This window comes from Ambystoma mexicanum, chromosome 10 (assembly GCF_040938575.1).
Source record: "Ambystoma mexicanum isolate Mex_15411 chromosome 10, UKY_AmexF1_1, whole genome shotgun sequence".
Classification (NCBI taxonomy): Eukaryota; Metazoa; Chordata; class Amphibia; order Caudata; family Ambystomatidae; genus Ambystoma; species Ambystoma mexicanum.
Genome location: NC_090932.1, coordinates 963,819,882 through 963,836,887, shown reverse-complemented (window position 1 = coordinate 963,836,887; position 17,006 = coordinate 963,819,882). Strand labels below are relative to the sequence as shown.

General features: G+C 45.1%; 1 protein-coding gene across 2 annotated transcripts in view; it reads left to right on the top strand.

Annotated features, from left to right (window-relative positions):
- The window catches only part of FNDC3B (fibronectin type III domain containing 3B), a 796,261-nt gene that overhangs the window by 137,142 nt on the left and 642,113 nt on the right, over window positions 1-17,006 (top strand). For both annotated transcript variants that reach the window (XM_069618738.1, XM_069618739.1), the window contains exon 2: window positions 13,576-13,714. In XM_069618738.1, the coding sequence (XP_069474839.1) occupies window positions 13,604-13,714 (111 nt within the window). In that variant the 5' untranslated portion in view covers window positions 13,576-13,603. The remainder of the gene's footprint in view (window positions 1-13,575; window positions 13,715-17,006) is intronic.

The window sequence follows — 17,006 nt, the reverse complement described above, 5'->3', positions numbered from 1 at the left end:
CACCCGCGTTGTGTTTCTGCCTCCAGCAGCTTTCACTTTGGAGCTCTCGGGCAAAGTGAAAGCTGCTGGAGGCAGAAACGCTGCAGCATTTCTAGACACCCGTGTTGTGTTTCTGCCTCCAGCGGCTTTCACTTTGGAGCTCTCGGGCTCCCCACAGGGCTCCTCCAGCCCGGACAACTTAGAAAAAAAAACGCAGCTAGGCTTATTTTAAAAAATAAAATAGCACTTACCGAGATGCAGCTGCAGCTTTCCTGCCTGTAGTCTCTGGTCCCCGTCCTCCGAGTCCGGCACCAATGAAGCAAAAGCCACCCAGTGGTAGCTTTTGTCTACTACAGCTGGCTGGCTTTTTCTTCATTAGTGCTGCAAACACAAGCACAGGCGGCATCCATTTCACAAAATGAATGCCCCCTAGTGCTTGCAATTTCAAAGTTTGAGCTTCATTTGCTCGAAATATTGCATAGGGACTTAAAACATATATGTATTTTAGGTATGTGTTTTATTATTGGCCATCTATTTGGCCAATAATATTTCTGAACAAACTATTCCTTTAAGCCCTGTGTTCTGGAATCGTACACCTGGTCAAGTCTTCTAGGTTAATATGTACCAATGGGTTCTATGCGGGTAGTAGATACGTTTGTATATTGTGCCAAGGCCAGCAGCAACGGCACTTTCAATGCTCACCAGATATTATGGTTGAGCTATCTTGTCCTGCACCTTTTGTGTCTCAGCATATGTTGAAACTGGACTGTGTTCTGTATTATTAATACAAACGAGGAACCATAGAATGACTGCCTTTTAGCTCTAGTTTCTTTAAATCTTCTTTCATGCACCAGTAAATTAAGTTCTGTAAACGCACTTCACACTCCTGGGCAATGATATGGCATGTATCCTCTGGTCTGCATAGAGTATTAACTCAATTCAATAAGAGATATGTTGAAACAAGTGGTTTATCTTAGCTATTGCCCATCTAGGCATGTTTTTCTCATCAGTCCTCTACATTTTCATGGTCCAGCAGGCAAAACATCATGGCCGTTTCCTGCAGCTTATAAAACTCACTCTAATACCATCCCTTTATAAAATCAAGGTGTGCCCACTGCTGTAAATGGAAAAAATGTTCTCTGGGAACCCTCTCTTCCTTGGAGGTTGCGGGGCTGTCAGGAGGGTCAGGGCCGAGGGGCCTGGCTCCAGGTCAAGTCATTCAACACAGTATTTCTTCATGGAACCCAAGCCTGGCCGATTTGCATAAAAGCAAAGTGCATTTTGGGAACATAAAGAATGTCCACACATTTTAATTTGAATCATTTATGTGATAGTGATTCAGCAAGAAACCCTTTTTAGGACTAAAGGCAGTTGGACTTGGCCGTTTTCATTGGTTCAAATACTCACCCTAACAAAAACACTTTTTGTAAATTGCAAGACATATATACCAATTTTCATAGTTGCTGAATAGGATGTGAGGCTTTGTCTGTTTCTGCATTCAGTCTCGCGTGCAGAGTTTTCTGAAGAGCAGCTGCTCGTGCGTGAAACAGGACTTGGGAACAGATCTGGAAATTTCCACAGAGCTCTGGCTAGACAAACTTTGCTGGAGCTCTGCTTCATCTTGTTCCAGCCCAATTCCTTCGCTGGTTGTGTCTGCTAATTGGGTTAACACATTGTAGCAGTGTTTCGCTGCCTTCAAGTTTTGTAGGTATGGAATATATGGGAGCCATCTTGTGCAAGTGACAGTTGTTATCTTTCTATCATTGTCCACTCACCCCTGTTGTGAAACTTGGCTCAATCAGAAAGCGCTGAAGTGATAAACAACAAATGTCACAGCCAGGCATAGATAGCTTGTTCATCAAAGGGTGACCGTCTTGTTACCTAATCTATACACAACTATAGAAATTAGAGCAAGCGGCAAAGTAAGGCCAGGTAGAGCAGTGGTATTTCAGCGGGAATGCCAAAGGAGTGCTGTGACGGATCATTAGGGAGCCCAGTATCCTGGCAACGACTAGCATTTGGTTAATTTGCCGCCAACGTGCCGCAGAGAATATGCTACCTGCAGATGAAACTTAATATGTCTTCCAGTTTGACTAGTGTGAAAAATATCTTGCTAGCAGTGGAGGAGATGGGAACATTTTGAATACCAGTAGCGCTTGAATGTTTTTTTTTTGTAACCCTGAACATAGTGCTTGGTCGGGGCAAATTACTAAATATTTGTATTTAATTATTTTATTTATTTGAACATTTAAAGAGCACACATAACCCAGAGGTATCTAAGCGCATGAACTTGGTTACGGACATGTGATTCATATTACACAGGTAATGCAGAAGGTGCACAAGTTACAGTGATTAGTCTTACAAAACATACATTACCTGGAGTTGCATTGAGTTGCATTGCATACGTTTTCCAGGTTCTAATTTGTTGTGCGAGCTGCAGGATTAGCTTATTTCTAAAAAATGATACCCATGTTAGCTATATGCTTATTCAGTTTGGGTCAGTGGTCTTTAAAAAGAGTCTTGCTCGAAAAGCAAGGTTTTTAGGTCTATGCGGAATGACCATAGAGATGTGTCATTCCCCAATGATAAAGGCAGGGTATGCCACAGTTTGGCCGCGACCACTGGGAAACTGCATCCGCTGGCTTTCTGTCTCCTGAATCTCGGTGTCGCAATTAGGTTGGAATAGGAGGATTGTGTACGTCTGTTGGATTGGGTTTTAGAAATTTGGTTGCTTACGTAAGCTGGTGCGTTGTTTGAGAGACATTTGTGGGTGAGTGAGAGGATTTTGAATTTAATTCTGTCTTGCACAGGAAGCCAGTGATTGTGTCGTCTAGTTGACGAGATGTGTTAATGTCTTGGTATATTCAGTGCTGCCCGGATTGCAATGTTTGGCACAACTTGGAGATATTTCTAATATTAGATCCTGCGAAAAGTGTGTGTTGAATTTCTACTTTGGTGCCACACGTCCTTTTTAATGATTATTAATTATCATGATGGTTTTAGTGGCCTTTTTGCCTATGTTTCTCTTCTCTTTCTTTCACAGTTGAATCGATGAATGAGTCTCACTAAGGTATAACAACTGAATTGTGTTTGACTGTCCGAATTTTTGGGGATCATTTGATTATACATAAACCTCTAACTTTCTTTGTTTCGTTTTCTGTTTTTTTGTCTTCCCTCGTATTTTTGATTGGATTGCAGTTATAATATCCTTTTGGATTGAATGTAATAAGCGTCTAGCCCTAAAGTGCGAAAATGCATTGGCCACAACAGACTCCTATATCGATACTGCTTCACCCAATAAAAAATGGTTAGGAAAATATTGTTTAATATGATCATAATAGTGAAATTGAACACTGATGATGGAAGATACATCTGTCATGTATTTGCCTTGAGATATGGAGCTCGAATAGGGCATAGTGAAAACATGTGGTTATTCCAAGGGCAACTTTGGGGTTTTTTCTTTGTATTTCTACTCTACAAATTTATTGTGGATTTAATTACATAACTTGCTTATTAAAGATTCTAGGTGTCTTCTAACAGTGCAAACATTAAATAAAACAAACAGGCAAAAACTGGCATATACATCCTCACCCCTGTACAGTAGTGCTATGAAGTGTCACTCGATATGCTTCGAGCACTAGACTGCTTTGTCGATACGACCTTTGTTTATGATACGGATCCCGGAGTATAAATCATTTGTTTTGATTTATCGGTGTTGGTGATGTGACAGTGTGTCCATTAACGGGACATCGGCGTACATCAGTGTGCAGAATTCCACAGGGAAGCAATTAGAACAAAATCACATTCTGCATGGAGAGCCTTTTTTAGTTGCTATGTTCATGTTCGCTCATCTTTGCTAAGGTTTTCTCCCTTTGCTGCATGGGTCTTTATGTTTCACAGACTGGACATCTTGCATTTATTAAAAGCCACAAACTTCATGTAATAATGGGTATTTTTTTCGATTTTTACAATTTAGATACTTTTGTGCATTGGAGTGTTGTGTTCACAGTAGTGGTGGAAATGGAAAAAATGTGGAAGGGGAATCCCACAAGGGCGGGGTTTGGAGGTGGGGCCGAGTTCCGAGGAGGCTGAGTTCAGAGAGGGGGGGGGGGTTCCGGTTGAATTCCCATCAAAGGAAATGTTAAACAAAATATTTTTTAAAATGGTGCAATTTCTTTAATTGCTTGAAAACTACACAAACCATGGTAAGCGTACCTTGCTATGGTTTGTGTACTTTTCAAGCCAGCACCGTCCATGTCAAAGGGCCTCATTACGACCCCGGCGCTAAACCATGGTGCTATTAGCTCCATGGTCCATGCCGGGGTCCGCCATGGTGAATGGCGGAATTACCGCCCCATTCCAAGGTTGGCAGGGCGGTAATTCCCCATTCACCATGGGCCCTTCCCCATTCCCATTTTTGCCCCATAGGGCTCAATGGGAATGGGGAAGGCGCTAAGTACGGTGCCGCAAATTGAGGCACCGTGCTTAGCACCAAGGTCCCTTTGCGGCACCCTACTTTAACGCCTGCTAAAAGCAGGCGTTAAGGTCGGGTCCCGCAAAGGGAACTCGTAATCAGGCGTTAAAGGTTTAACGGCGCCGTTAAACCCTTAACGCCAGGGTCGTAATGAGGCCCAAAATGTATTTTGACATCCCAAACTACAAATACCAGAATTAATTTGGGAAAGGCAACAAGCCCACGAAGCTGGGGGCTCAGTGATCATTGCGTTTGGATTCTGCTTTCTGCTCACTCACAGGGTGTTTGATCCTCGGCAAACCTGGCTGCTTGCCTCAGTGATGTAATGTGCTCTGTGCAAGCACACTGTGCACAAAGGCTCTGCACAGTGCGCTCGTGCTAGCCTGGAGCAGATTAGGTCACAGAGGCGAGCCCCCAGATTAACTGAGGGTCTGCCTTGGCTCCTGCTGCCTGTGACGTAGGTGGGGGGGGCGGAGCCAGAAGAGCGCTCATGGCATCAATGTGCTGTGTGCGGCTCCGGCCCCCACTCCCTACGGTAGCGTGGAAAGCGCTTTGCTTTTTTTTTTTTTTTCCTTTCAAAATCCCTTTAGTATGTGAGGGGCTATTTGGCGCTGAGGCTGGCTGGATCCTGAGATACAGCTACACATCTGGTGCCGGAACTCGGATCCAGCGAGAGCCGGCCCATTGGCCTGCGCTGGTTCCCAGGAAAAAATACCTGCAAGACAGGATTTGACAGTCCTCGTTTTGCCGCATTAGGAGGAGGAGACCTAAGATTTAGCTGAGTAGTTAAGGGAAGGTTGGCAGTACTCTTAAAAGTTCAAAGGAGGTCTCTGGGACTTCGGGAGTGAAGAGATCCCCACCTTCAGCACACACTTTATATATGTAAGTACACACACACGATCTAAGGGCAACATAAGTCCACTTTATTAGGCGAGGGATGCGTGCTTGTATGTATAAATTTGTGTCCTAAAGGCACTCAAAAGGTTAAATAAATGCATGCTGTCTAAAACAGAATACCCTCTAATAAACACACATCATTGCATATAGTGTGGTGGGTCTGGTGTGTGATGTTTCGACCTTCCTGTTACCCCCAAAACCCTTTCTCCCGTTTGCCTCACTTTCTGCTTTTTCCTTTAAAAGTTCCTCTGCGCTTAATAATTTCGCATCGACACGGTATGAAATTGTGACTTTGCCGAGTAGGAGGGACCGTGCATACATGTGGGTATGTGATGCAGCTGGCTCTGAGGGTGATGCATGCCTTTAGTGGCAGCAAGTGAAGTTAATGAGTGTTGGTAACATATTTGTGGAGCCCTTGAGACAATAGGGTAGTGGTGGGCAGGCAAGTGAACAGAGTGTTTCCTCTGTCCAGTTGAGATCTGACTGGGACTTGTTGCTGTGTACCAGTTTTTCTGCAGATGGGACAGTATGCATCTGGGTTTTCTATGCAATGTGTGTTCTTAAGTAGAGGTCGCTGTCTATGTTGCATCCCATAGACTTCAGCAAGTGTTGGTTGTTAGCTGAAGCCCTCAAGGAACATGGTGGCCAGTCAGATCTGGATGGGAGGTGGAGAGGTTTGGTGCTGTTGGCAAGGAACAGAAGTTCATTCCTCTTGGGGTTCATTTTGGGGTAGGTGCTGGACATCCATCTCTGGATCAGGGTGAGGCAGGTGGTTGAGTAGGTGCATATTGTCGATGTTATTTTCAGGTAGTTGAGTAGTGTCTGCATATACATGGACCTTAAGTTGTGGGTGGTGGTGGGGGTTTCCCAGGGGCTCCATGTAGAGATTGAAGATCCTGGGTGAGAGGATGGTCCCCTGTCTTGACTGTTAGAGTTGACTGGTAGAGCTGGTGATCTGGAGGTATCCATCTGGACAAAATCTACGGTGGTCTTAGCGGTGCATCAGCAGAGAACATTCTACTCACGCTTGTGCAGCGTGGTCTACAGTGTTTAAGTCTGTGGACAGTTCAAGAAGTCCCCGGAGGCAGGGGCTGCTGTTGTCAAGGATTCAGAGTGCATCACCCATTTATGATTATTATTATATTTATTGAGTGCAGACCGAGCTTCAGGTGGCAGTTCAGTGCTTTACAGTCATGCGGGAAGAACATAGTGAGGGAAGCAGAGAAAAAGGTAGCCGGGAACTAACGGGAAGGGCGGGCAGTTGGCGTCAAGAGATCTGCAAGCAACCAGGGTAGGAAACAGTGAGGAGGAGATCAGAGTTTCAGCTAGGATTGGGAGTGGAGGGTGTGTGGACCAAGTTGTTAGGGAGGATCTGTTCCTTGAAGAGGATGGTCTTGAGGTCTTTCCTGAGCAGTGCAAGCTATGGGTCGAGTCTGATGTTGACGGGGAGGAGGTTGCTGAGACCCAAGGCATGGATTGTGGCTGTCTCTGTGCTGCATCTGGATCTAAAGCTTGATTGGTACATCTGTAGGAGGCTGTCAGTATAAATGTGTGCTTGAAGTTCATTGGCTACAGCTCTTTCAAGAATCTTGCGCAGGAAAAGAAGGCAGTAATTGCTGAGGCTATATGGCCCCACCGTGCATATGCTGAAAACCCAGTCCTGCAATAACATGTTTGTCTTCTTTGACCTCAACCTGTCCATCAACATTGCACGGGATGTGCCCTTTCATTTGCTTAAGGGATGACCCATTTGCCCTCCATACTTGCCCAACGTAACTGTGACTATTGAGATAATCTCATCTTGCATAGCATTTTGCAGACTTGGAGATGGTTGGCAAAATACATCGGTGTGAGTGCCTGGTGCATAGATTGGTGTAAAAAAGTTATACAACACAAATTCCAATCGGGATGCTCAGGAATCCCTCCCGACCAGTTCAGGTCCTGGTGAGCTGCATGCCTTTTCCTGGAGCCAATCCTAGAGTTCCCTTCTTAGAAGCAGATGGCAAGACTCAAGTCACTGGAGTTCCATAAGCATGATGTTGTATTGATAATGCAGAACTTGCACACAACGTAAAATGAATGTTACACTGTGGACATGCCTTCAGTGGAGGTGATCAGATCTGGTGGTTGAGACTGCCGGGGCTAGGTCCTGGTTTGAGTTCGCCACTTGACAAAATATTTATTTATTTGCATTTTTAAAACGCTCACATAGCCCCGGGCATTGAGGCGCTGTTACCAGAATATGTCTACCACCCAGAGGTTTCTAAGCGCGGGGGATCGAACCTGTGTTGCTTCGTGTCGTCTTGTTTCCAAGGCTAGCACGTTGCCGCTGAGCTATCCTCCCGGGACTATGCTCTTTTTGACACACTGATTATCCCCTTTGCATTCGTTGCCTTCTTTGCTCAAATGCTTCGTAATGAGCCAAGCGCTCGTTCACCATCTTTAGGCGCTAAATGTAAAACGGGGCATCTGCATGAAACACCACTGCGCCTAGCGTTGCGTTGTTTTCTAACTGAACAAATGCCCCTGTGCTGTCGTTCCTGCTCGTCCCATCATTACAAAATCACACAGCTGCCCTGCATCTAGACACCCGTCACTGTCCAATCTCTTTTGCTGACATTGAGGGCCGAATATAACTTGTGATAAGCTGCGGTAAAGAGTTAATCTGATGCTTGCCAATTTATTGGAATAATTGCAGCCTATTTACGTCTGCAGTCTAGAGATTTTAAAGAAATCAGGCGCAGGGTTGGAACAGGTTCAGATGTCTCTTGGTTTACCTGTGCTAACAATGCCAGGTATTCCTTTGAAATCTAATTGCGTGGTTTGCCAGCTGTCAAGAGAATGTTGCTGCCAGTGACCTTTCGGGTTCTTTTTCGATGACGCACTTCGGAGCGCCGGGCCCTTTGTGTTCCGCGTTATGCAACCGAATCCGCGAGGCGAGAGTGCTTGGTGTGTGAGTACAGGAAAGGCGTGCAGATTCTCAGCCATGCGCCGAGCTGCTCGGGCCATCATCCATGGCTGCTTATGGAGGAAGCTGCGATAACCGTAGACAGGCTCTGAAAACGTTCTTATTTAACTAGACCGTCTGGAACTCTCTGGTATATTACTTTGCTACTGTCCATCCAGTCTTGGGAGGGAGCAAGTTCCCCCAGCGCCAAGATACCTTCAGGTCTTAGCCACGCTTTGCAAATTCGGAAATAAATAATTAAAAAAAAAGATTTTGTCAATGATCATGAAAACAGACCTTCAGCAAGTGCTGAGTCGGCAAACCTGATACCTGGACATTTCCTTGGCTAGATGAAAGGAAGGCTAGAGTCTCGATTTGAGAATATGCTCGGGGAGGGGCGCCGTGGGGTGTGTGTGTGGGGGGGGGGTTAGTATAGTGGAGTTCTAAGGGAAAAAGCACACGGAAACACGTGACCAATAATGATGAAACCAAAATGTAAACTCCCAATCTTATGCAAACTAGCCAAAGTTCAATAGAATAACCAAACCCGCGATAAGCTAAATCAACACATTAAAATGGGGCATGCCTGATGACGCACCATGAGGCGGCTGTCTTCCTCCTTTTAACCGGATATAAATGTCTGGACTTTTTCCAGGCTTGCCAGACCAAACAAGTCCTAACCCGAGTCACGGGGATTCTGCCCACCCTAGAGTGCGTTTTTAAACCTCATGGTGTGTACTGATGACTACAATTCAAGAGGTCCTTTCCCAAAGCTGTCAGTAAAAACTCTCCAATATATTTGCAAAAGTAAATTATAAATTATATAGCACCCCCGCGGGCCCAAGACCCATTATACCGCCCAAAGGGAGCGGGGGACACCCCCGCAACCCCTCGCCCCTTGTGTGGTATAATGCAAACACTTTTACCAGGTAACACCACAGCCTTTTTGCCGCGATTATTTGTAAGAACAGCAGTTTGTCGGCGACCATACTACTGGATACCGCTCTAGAATCAGTAGTGGCTCCTCCATGATGGGATACTGGTTGCCGATGCATTGCCCATTACGAAGGCAATATATGAAAACACTGAGGACTGTTATCTTATGGGTTGTGTGCATAGCGCTCAAAGGCATAAGGGCGCCATATGCAATTAACATCAAATAAAAGGGCAAAGTTACCATTGCTAGTGAGAAAGATGTAAATGAAAGAGACTGGTTTTTAAACCTTAACTAAAATTACTTGGATTGGACTCAGATCTCAGAGTCAGGAAGCATATTCTGGCTCCCTGAACTGTAAAACTTCTCCCTCTAGCATAGTTCAGATTAAATCTAGGGTAAGCAAGAGTCTTTCGATGATCCGCCTCTGGACTGTTGTTGCTGTAGGGAAATGTAGTTTCCATGTGGCTTGCGCACCCCCAGCCTGCACATGCCCATTGGACGGTGCAATGCTGGGATCTTCTGCTTCCCAGCCTTGCATGGCCCATTGGGCATGCCAGCCAGAGAACTGTAGGCCCAATTGGCTGCAGGAGCGCTCCTGCACCTCCCCGAGCACTGGGCGTGCCAAGGGCATGAGTTGGAGGTGATACAGCTACACCACATATGCCGGGAACCAAGCTGGGGGAAGTGTTAATCCCGTTTCCTGTCTGGGCGATTTTTGGGAGTGCAGAGTCATACAGGCAGCATGGCGTCCTTGCAGTATTGGGAGTCCTGAGGCGTTCACGTTCTGCAGGTGAGAAAAAATAAACCTATGCATTTATGTATATATACGTACATGGGAAGGTATTTCTCTGGGTAAGTGCAGTGTAAATGGTGTTGAATGTGACTGCATGCATGAATGGGAGAAATCATGTACCCTGAATGTGTATGAACGTGCATAAGGTCCTGTGGCCAGGGAGGATTGCCTCTGACACTGGAGGAAAGTAGGGAATCTCAAGGTTCCAAAAATGTTTGGGCATGTTTTCCCACAGTGGAATATCATTTTCACTGGCATTATGGGCATAATCAATATGAGTATTCACAAGTGGAGATACTGGCCCACTTTGGTCCCGCCAGTATGGACATGTTTTCTTACAGCGACATGCTATTTTCACTGCCATTATTGCCAAAGCCAACTTCAATATTCTTACTTGGGGATACAGGCCTATATTGAGGCCTCCATCATGGATCCGTTTTTCTGTAGTATCAGTATGGGCAAAGCAAACATGAGTATGTTCTCACAAGGCAATACTCGCCTATATTGGCAAAGCCAGTATGACGATTTTTTACACTAGCACAATACTGGCATACATTGTGTACTAATGCATCATGAAAATGCATTGGAAAATTCCCTTGTGCACTGTTGGTGAGCTGACATCTATTGGGTCTTTCATGTGTTGCCCTACAAAACCATTTGTTAACGGTTTCTTAACACTATTTGCACCAGAAAGTTGCTGTAAAATATACTGTTTTAAATCATTCTTTTAAAGAATTTTACTGGGAAGAACCTCCCTGAATCCCACTTTGGTTGGGGCTCCCTCTCCACGGTCAGGCCCTTGTGCACATTCAAAGGGACATTTTTACGCCCCTACAAATAAAAGAAAGGAAATCCATTAATTAAAAAACTCAGCCGCCGCCACAGCATATTGTCCTTCTCTTTTCCTTTGCTGGTTTCTTGAGTTTGACTTTTTCTCTTCCAGTTTTGCTTTGGTTTGGGATATAGAGCAAATCACGAGTTAGGTCCAAATGCTAAACAACCACCAAGAGCCCATGGAGCGGCAAACCAGACCCCTTTTTATGCAGCACTAAAACCGGATTCACTTGACGAGAGGGAGGAGCAAATAAGCTGCACCTACCTCGGGAATGGGGAATACTCTAGCTAATCAGCTGGAATAAAGTAGATTGGTGTCTAATATGTATTTGTTCAACGTGTATTTAAGTTTATTTCGTGATTACACGCACCTACATGCTGTAGATAGTTACACAATGATATATTAAGATAGGCAAAAGATGCAATGAAAACCAGAAAAGAGCAGGGGCCGAAGAAAAGGTTTAGTGGCAGAAAACGTAAGTGGAGGAAGACTTTTACAGATATTGAAAAGTTGTAGCCACGCGAACCAGCAAGAAAAGTGAAAAGGGAAGTTAAGGAGAGTGAGGAATCAAAGAATACACCAAGATTACGAACAGAAGAAGAAAGGTCAGAACTGCTTGGAGGAAAAGAAATAAGGTTGTGGGGGGGGGGGGAGACATGGGGAAGTTGGAGAATGTCTGTCGTGGATGAGTTAAGGGGATGATCATGCATCCAGCGCTTAATAGCAAAGAGACAGTCGGAAACAGCCGTGGAGGTTGATGGTGAAAGCGAATGTCGGGACAGAAAGAGAGAAATGTAGGTGCTCTGCTTGAGATGAACATGTCTAACGATCACCTACCTAGCGTAAGCAGATTAGATAAAGCTGCCATTTGTCAAATGCTGATGCTGTTTAAAAAATAACAAATTGGCATGTTGCACACCTGAAATCTGACCGCTGCTTGTTGGCATCTTGGAATTTTATGGTTTCAGTAGTTTGATTCAATAATTTGTAGTGACGAACAATAGTGCTTTAAAGAAAGTTTTTTTTAAAGTGTATTTATTTTTTATAATGTGAATTTATCAAATTTGGAAATTTTACTTTTAAAAAACAGCTGTTCGGCTTCAGCCCAATAGAATTTGGCAAACCTATAATTTTTTTAGATGAGTAGTGAATATGAGTTTCACCACATAGCCAGGACACACACTTACTACTTAAACACCTCTGGACAACTTGCTTCAAAATGAGTGCCCATGCCTTATCCAGCAACTCCGTGTCTGCTTTGTGCCCAATGCCATTGGGGTACTGAATCAGGAGTATGGGAAGAAGGGGGCCTAGGTTTTGCTGTGTTTAGCGGACACAGGAATTTCTAGTAGTAGACTCTGCACTGAACCAATGTAGGGGCATACTGGGGACTACCATACGATTGGAAGGGCCCATTCAAGTCTGAACGTCTTTTTACAGGATATTTTGAATAAATGGTCATGTGAGATCATGCACATCTGATAGTGACAGTGAATCATACATTTTGATTGACAGGTAGATCTTATATCAACCAATTTTTCATTATTTTCTAATCCTCTGTTGTTTTACTGGAGTTCACCATTTTCAGTTCAATGCCAAAATAGAGCATTTCAGTGTGGGTGAAAGAATATAAGGCAGTGAGCTTGCACACATGCCGGATTTACTGAGTGGGCTCGTTTTCTTGCAGAACTACTATGCCAACTGGCTACTGAGTCAGTTATCTGGGGTCTCCTGTAGACAATCTGGTACTTGCCCTGGGCCCTTTCAGTCTAGTTTGTGAGATACCTACGAGAAGATGCCAACTAGTTGCCAACCACCAGCCCTCTTGGTAATGACTGCTGGCCAAACCTGAAGCCCACCAAATGAGGTCAAGCTGATGCAGACATAGGGAGGTGGTGCAACGTCACTCTGCAGAGCATGCGCTATCCTGTGCTTATGATATGTTTCAGTATTTGGTCTTGTATAGCGCAAGTTATGCTCTTTTCATGTCCTCTTGGCACATGGGGTGCTACAAGAAAAACGCGGGGTTGACGTTGGTTGTGGTGGGGAATTTAGGAGAGGGAGCATTGAGGTAATTGTGAGTGCACTCATGATTTATGTACATATTGTTGATGAGCTGTAGGTATCCCAGGGCCAGGGGCCTGTCAAGACGTAAGGGCTTAATAACAACCATAGTTGTGCATTGCTTGTGCCTCATGGGGGCAGCTGGTGTCCACTGGAAAGGCCAAGGAGACTGAAGTGCTTGAAAACCACTTCTTCACTGTTCTGTGCCTCAGGATGGCTGCTGTTTCAGTGAGGTGCTACCAAATGCTGAACCAGGCATTCGGGAGGGAGGATTGCTTGGAGAAATACAATTTGAGATGGGTTTCTCAAAACTCTTAGCTGGATGTGAGATTTACAGCAGGCTGTGTGATTGCGCTTTGATCCCCAGAGGTAGCTCCTCCTACCTACTGGGGGGTTCCTGATACCCAGGAGCTGCTTTTAGCTCCTGCTCTGTGAATCGTTATTTCGATCAATGCCATTGTACAGGTTATCTTCATGATGACCTGCATGGAAGGAGTAGCAATGCCCCTTTATCTGTATGATGACCCTGCAAAAAGCTGTAATAAACTTAAATCAGCATAAAGTGACCTACCAGTTGTTGTAGTTGCAAATCTGTAAATGTTTTGGAGTGCTAGGTACTAAGCGTTTTATACTTTTTTACTCTTTTCAGGAAGTCCGTTAAGGGAAATTCTCCATGAATGTACGTCACAATGATGATGACCGACCAAATCCCACTGGAGCTGCCGCCGTTGCTGAATGGAGAGGTGGCCATGATGCCGCACATGGTAAACGGAGATGGATCACAGCAGGTCAGCAGAGCTGGGCTATGAATGACTGTGATTGGGATTGGTGTACAAGCTTCCTAGTTGCGCCTCTTTTATTCTGTCATGCCATTTTATTGAAGAATGTTATTGGATAATATTGAACAAAGGCCAAGCAGAATTAAAACCACAAGCATCGTGTAACACATTGTCAGACCTATGCAAATATGGGATATAGTGCCCACTTGTAGCACAGAAAGTATCCAAAAGTGATATTTCTACCATCTGAAATGCTGAAGAGTACTGCTCCATCACAACTAGGTTCTGGTTCTCCTGTTGGGCCAGCCAAGGTGAAGGATCCCATCAAGAAGGAGGGTAGAGCTAGTGAGCCTTCCCACAGCCCATGGGCGAGCCCTTGTGTGCTGGTTGCTAAAATGTCCTGCTCCCCTGCTTGGCCTGGCACTGGGCACGAGATTGAATACTAAGATGGCGAGGTAGATGCCCCCTGGTGTCCCCATTGCTCTTGGTCCTATGGTGATTTGAATTGAAAAGTAGGGGCACGTTCAGGACCCTGACATTTGTAATGCTCCAGTTTATCAGTGGCCTCAGTGAGGAGTCAGTCACTTGAAACCTGTGGTCCTTGTGCACGGACTAGTTGCATCATAAACAGTTGGAGGCTTGGGTTTTCACAAGCAATTGTCGCAACAAAAATCTCTCCTCCAATACACACAAGCAAAACCTCAGAGCTAGAACCCCATGCCACCTCAACTTTGTCATAGTGCACTGCTCATCTGGCAGCTGGATGTCCTCGCCTTGCCTCTGTTTGGTGGCCGTGCTTCTAATGGATCCGGGTCTGCTTGCCGTGGATTCGTGTGTGGATGGCATTGAACACTGGTGGAAATTGCTGCCCATGTGATGCTTCTTTGGCGAGCTCTACCTGGAAAGAACGATGACCAACCGGTGATACCCCTGCCCTGAGTATTGGCCTTCTGCCTCTTCCACAGGGGACCCTACCACATGATTTGAGAAATGGTAGTTTAGGAAATGAGCGCAAACCCAGAACTGGAAATGAAGCGGTCAGTGGGGAACATGTAGCAGTGTTGAAAGAAGGCGTGGATTGGGAAACGGGTGTGGGCTGTATAGGGTGGGCGTCAGGAGGGATAGTGGGTTGGTTGGTTTGGGGGGCAGTTCGGTAAATGCATAAAAACTGCATTCTTTCAGATGCTTTTTGGGGACTGTATGCAATGCACCATTTCACAACCAATTGCGTAGGAGGGGGGCAAGAATAAGCGTACTGGGATCACCATGAAGGCAATTAACAATTTTCTGCGCGCCATGTTGGAAGTGGGGGGTGGGCGGGTGAAGGAGATGGTGTTGATCAGAATAAAGAAGCCGATTGTGAGCAAAACTGGATAGAGGACTGCGACTGGAGGGAGGTGACTGCCAGCAAGAGGACATGGTCAGTCAGAAATCATCCTAGTTGGCGAAGGAAAGGATTCTATAGAAAGGCACTGGAGCACAGGCGATGATAGAGATGTTTATGGACAAAACCAAGCAGCAGAGGATCATGTTTCCACACAAAAGGAGACACCTCTTTTCTGAGCAAGGCTAGCAGCTGCAATCTTCCACTGCACGCTCACCTTATTTCTGGAAAATCCATCCTACGTGCCACCAAAATGGCTCTAAATCCATTCCATGATTAAACAGTATTGCCTGTTGCTCCAGGACATGGGGTGGTGTTTTGTTGTTGATGGCCGGTCTGCAACTGAAACCAATCTTTCTCCCAATCCGCTGTAAGACTGTGCAACTAAACAAAAGAATTGAGTCAGCCTGGACATTATTTGGCCCAGCTGCAGGCCTGCACTTGGCTCTCTATACAGCGCTGGTATCCTGAGCATGTGCAAGACCTTAAAATGGAGACAAGCGTAGAATTCATCCTTCGCTGGAGCGCTTGGGAGCGGGGGGCGTGAGCTGGAAAGTCTGTTTCACATTTTCCTGTCGCAATCGTTACAGAACAATGGGGGTGCATGACTGTGAATATTTTACCGAGGGGGACTGGAAATAGAGTTCATATTTGCTTCTTTAGCAATAGTTTGATTACTCTCAATTGGAGTGCTGGGATTGCCTTCTAATTTCTTTTTTAGTCTTTTTGACCACAAAAAACGAGGCATCGATGCCGAGGAGATGAAACCATATGCAATGGCTTCATTGCAATTAAGCTTCTTTAATGAATTGACGAGTACGTGATCTAAGAGTTACTTAGCGATTTTCTTCATATAAGGCACACACTTGATCTTACTGCCTGAAAGCACGCCTAATGGATGGCATACTGCAACAATCCAGTTTGTGACCCCCACCTTCACAAGATATCTTGTATGCTTAAGAAATACTCGCATGGCTGTGAATTTTGAAAGAGGGGGGTAGACCTTTACTTTGCCCCCCCCCCATTACCCTGTTTGACCGGGAAGCCATTGTGGCCGCTGCCTCCTCTGTCTAATTTCCTGGAAAGCGTGTTCCGTCGCCATCTTGACGCCTGCTGCCAGTTTCATTATTGTGACCCGCCCAGTGCTTCGGATAGGTTTTTCAAGTGACATCTTATGTTTTAACTTCTAAACAGAAATGTTTTTGTGATAAATATTTCTTTGCACTTAGTTATTCATGTTCATTAAATGTACATGTTTACCTCTTCAGACCAGGAAATCAAAATGGACGTTTCTTCCTGTGGCATTACATGTACTACTGGCCCAAACAAATCCATGGAGCTGGGTGAAAACAGGGAGACTGGCTTTCTGTGTCTGTTGCCTATTTTTACAGAGTACGTGTGGCTGATACCTGCTTTATCTGTAAGAAAAAAAAAGGATCTTTTTTCTTTATAATTGTTTAGTTATAAAATCATTCTCTGAAATATTTCCGTTAAAGTCACTGGATACCGGGCTGGACAGGTCGCACAGTTGCACACTGTTAGACCTGTCATACTTGCTGTACGCCCAATGGTAGAGCAACTCAAGTTTTTCAACATACATAAAGGCTATAATATACTATTGCTGCTAAGAAGGTTTCAAGCTAATTCAAAAGTTGTAATGAAAATGCTCGCGGCTCTGCGCTCTATAATAACGGGCTGCACTGAGCCACACTGTTGAACCTTTGTCTTACTCTCGATTGCCCTTGCAAACCCGAACAGCTGTGCCGCTTCATCCCTACATTGTAAGCTGCAACCCAGAGATGCTTTTAGCATACCCGCTGCATTTGCTCGGGTGCATGTTCACCCCTAAGGAGACATCTTGGCACTCTAAATAGATAACCAACTCAATGGTACACATTTTGGGGCGGGAGACCTGCT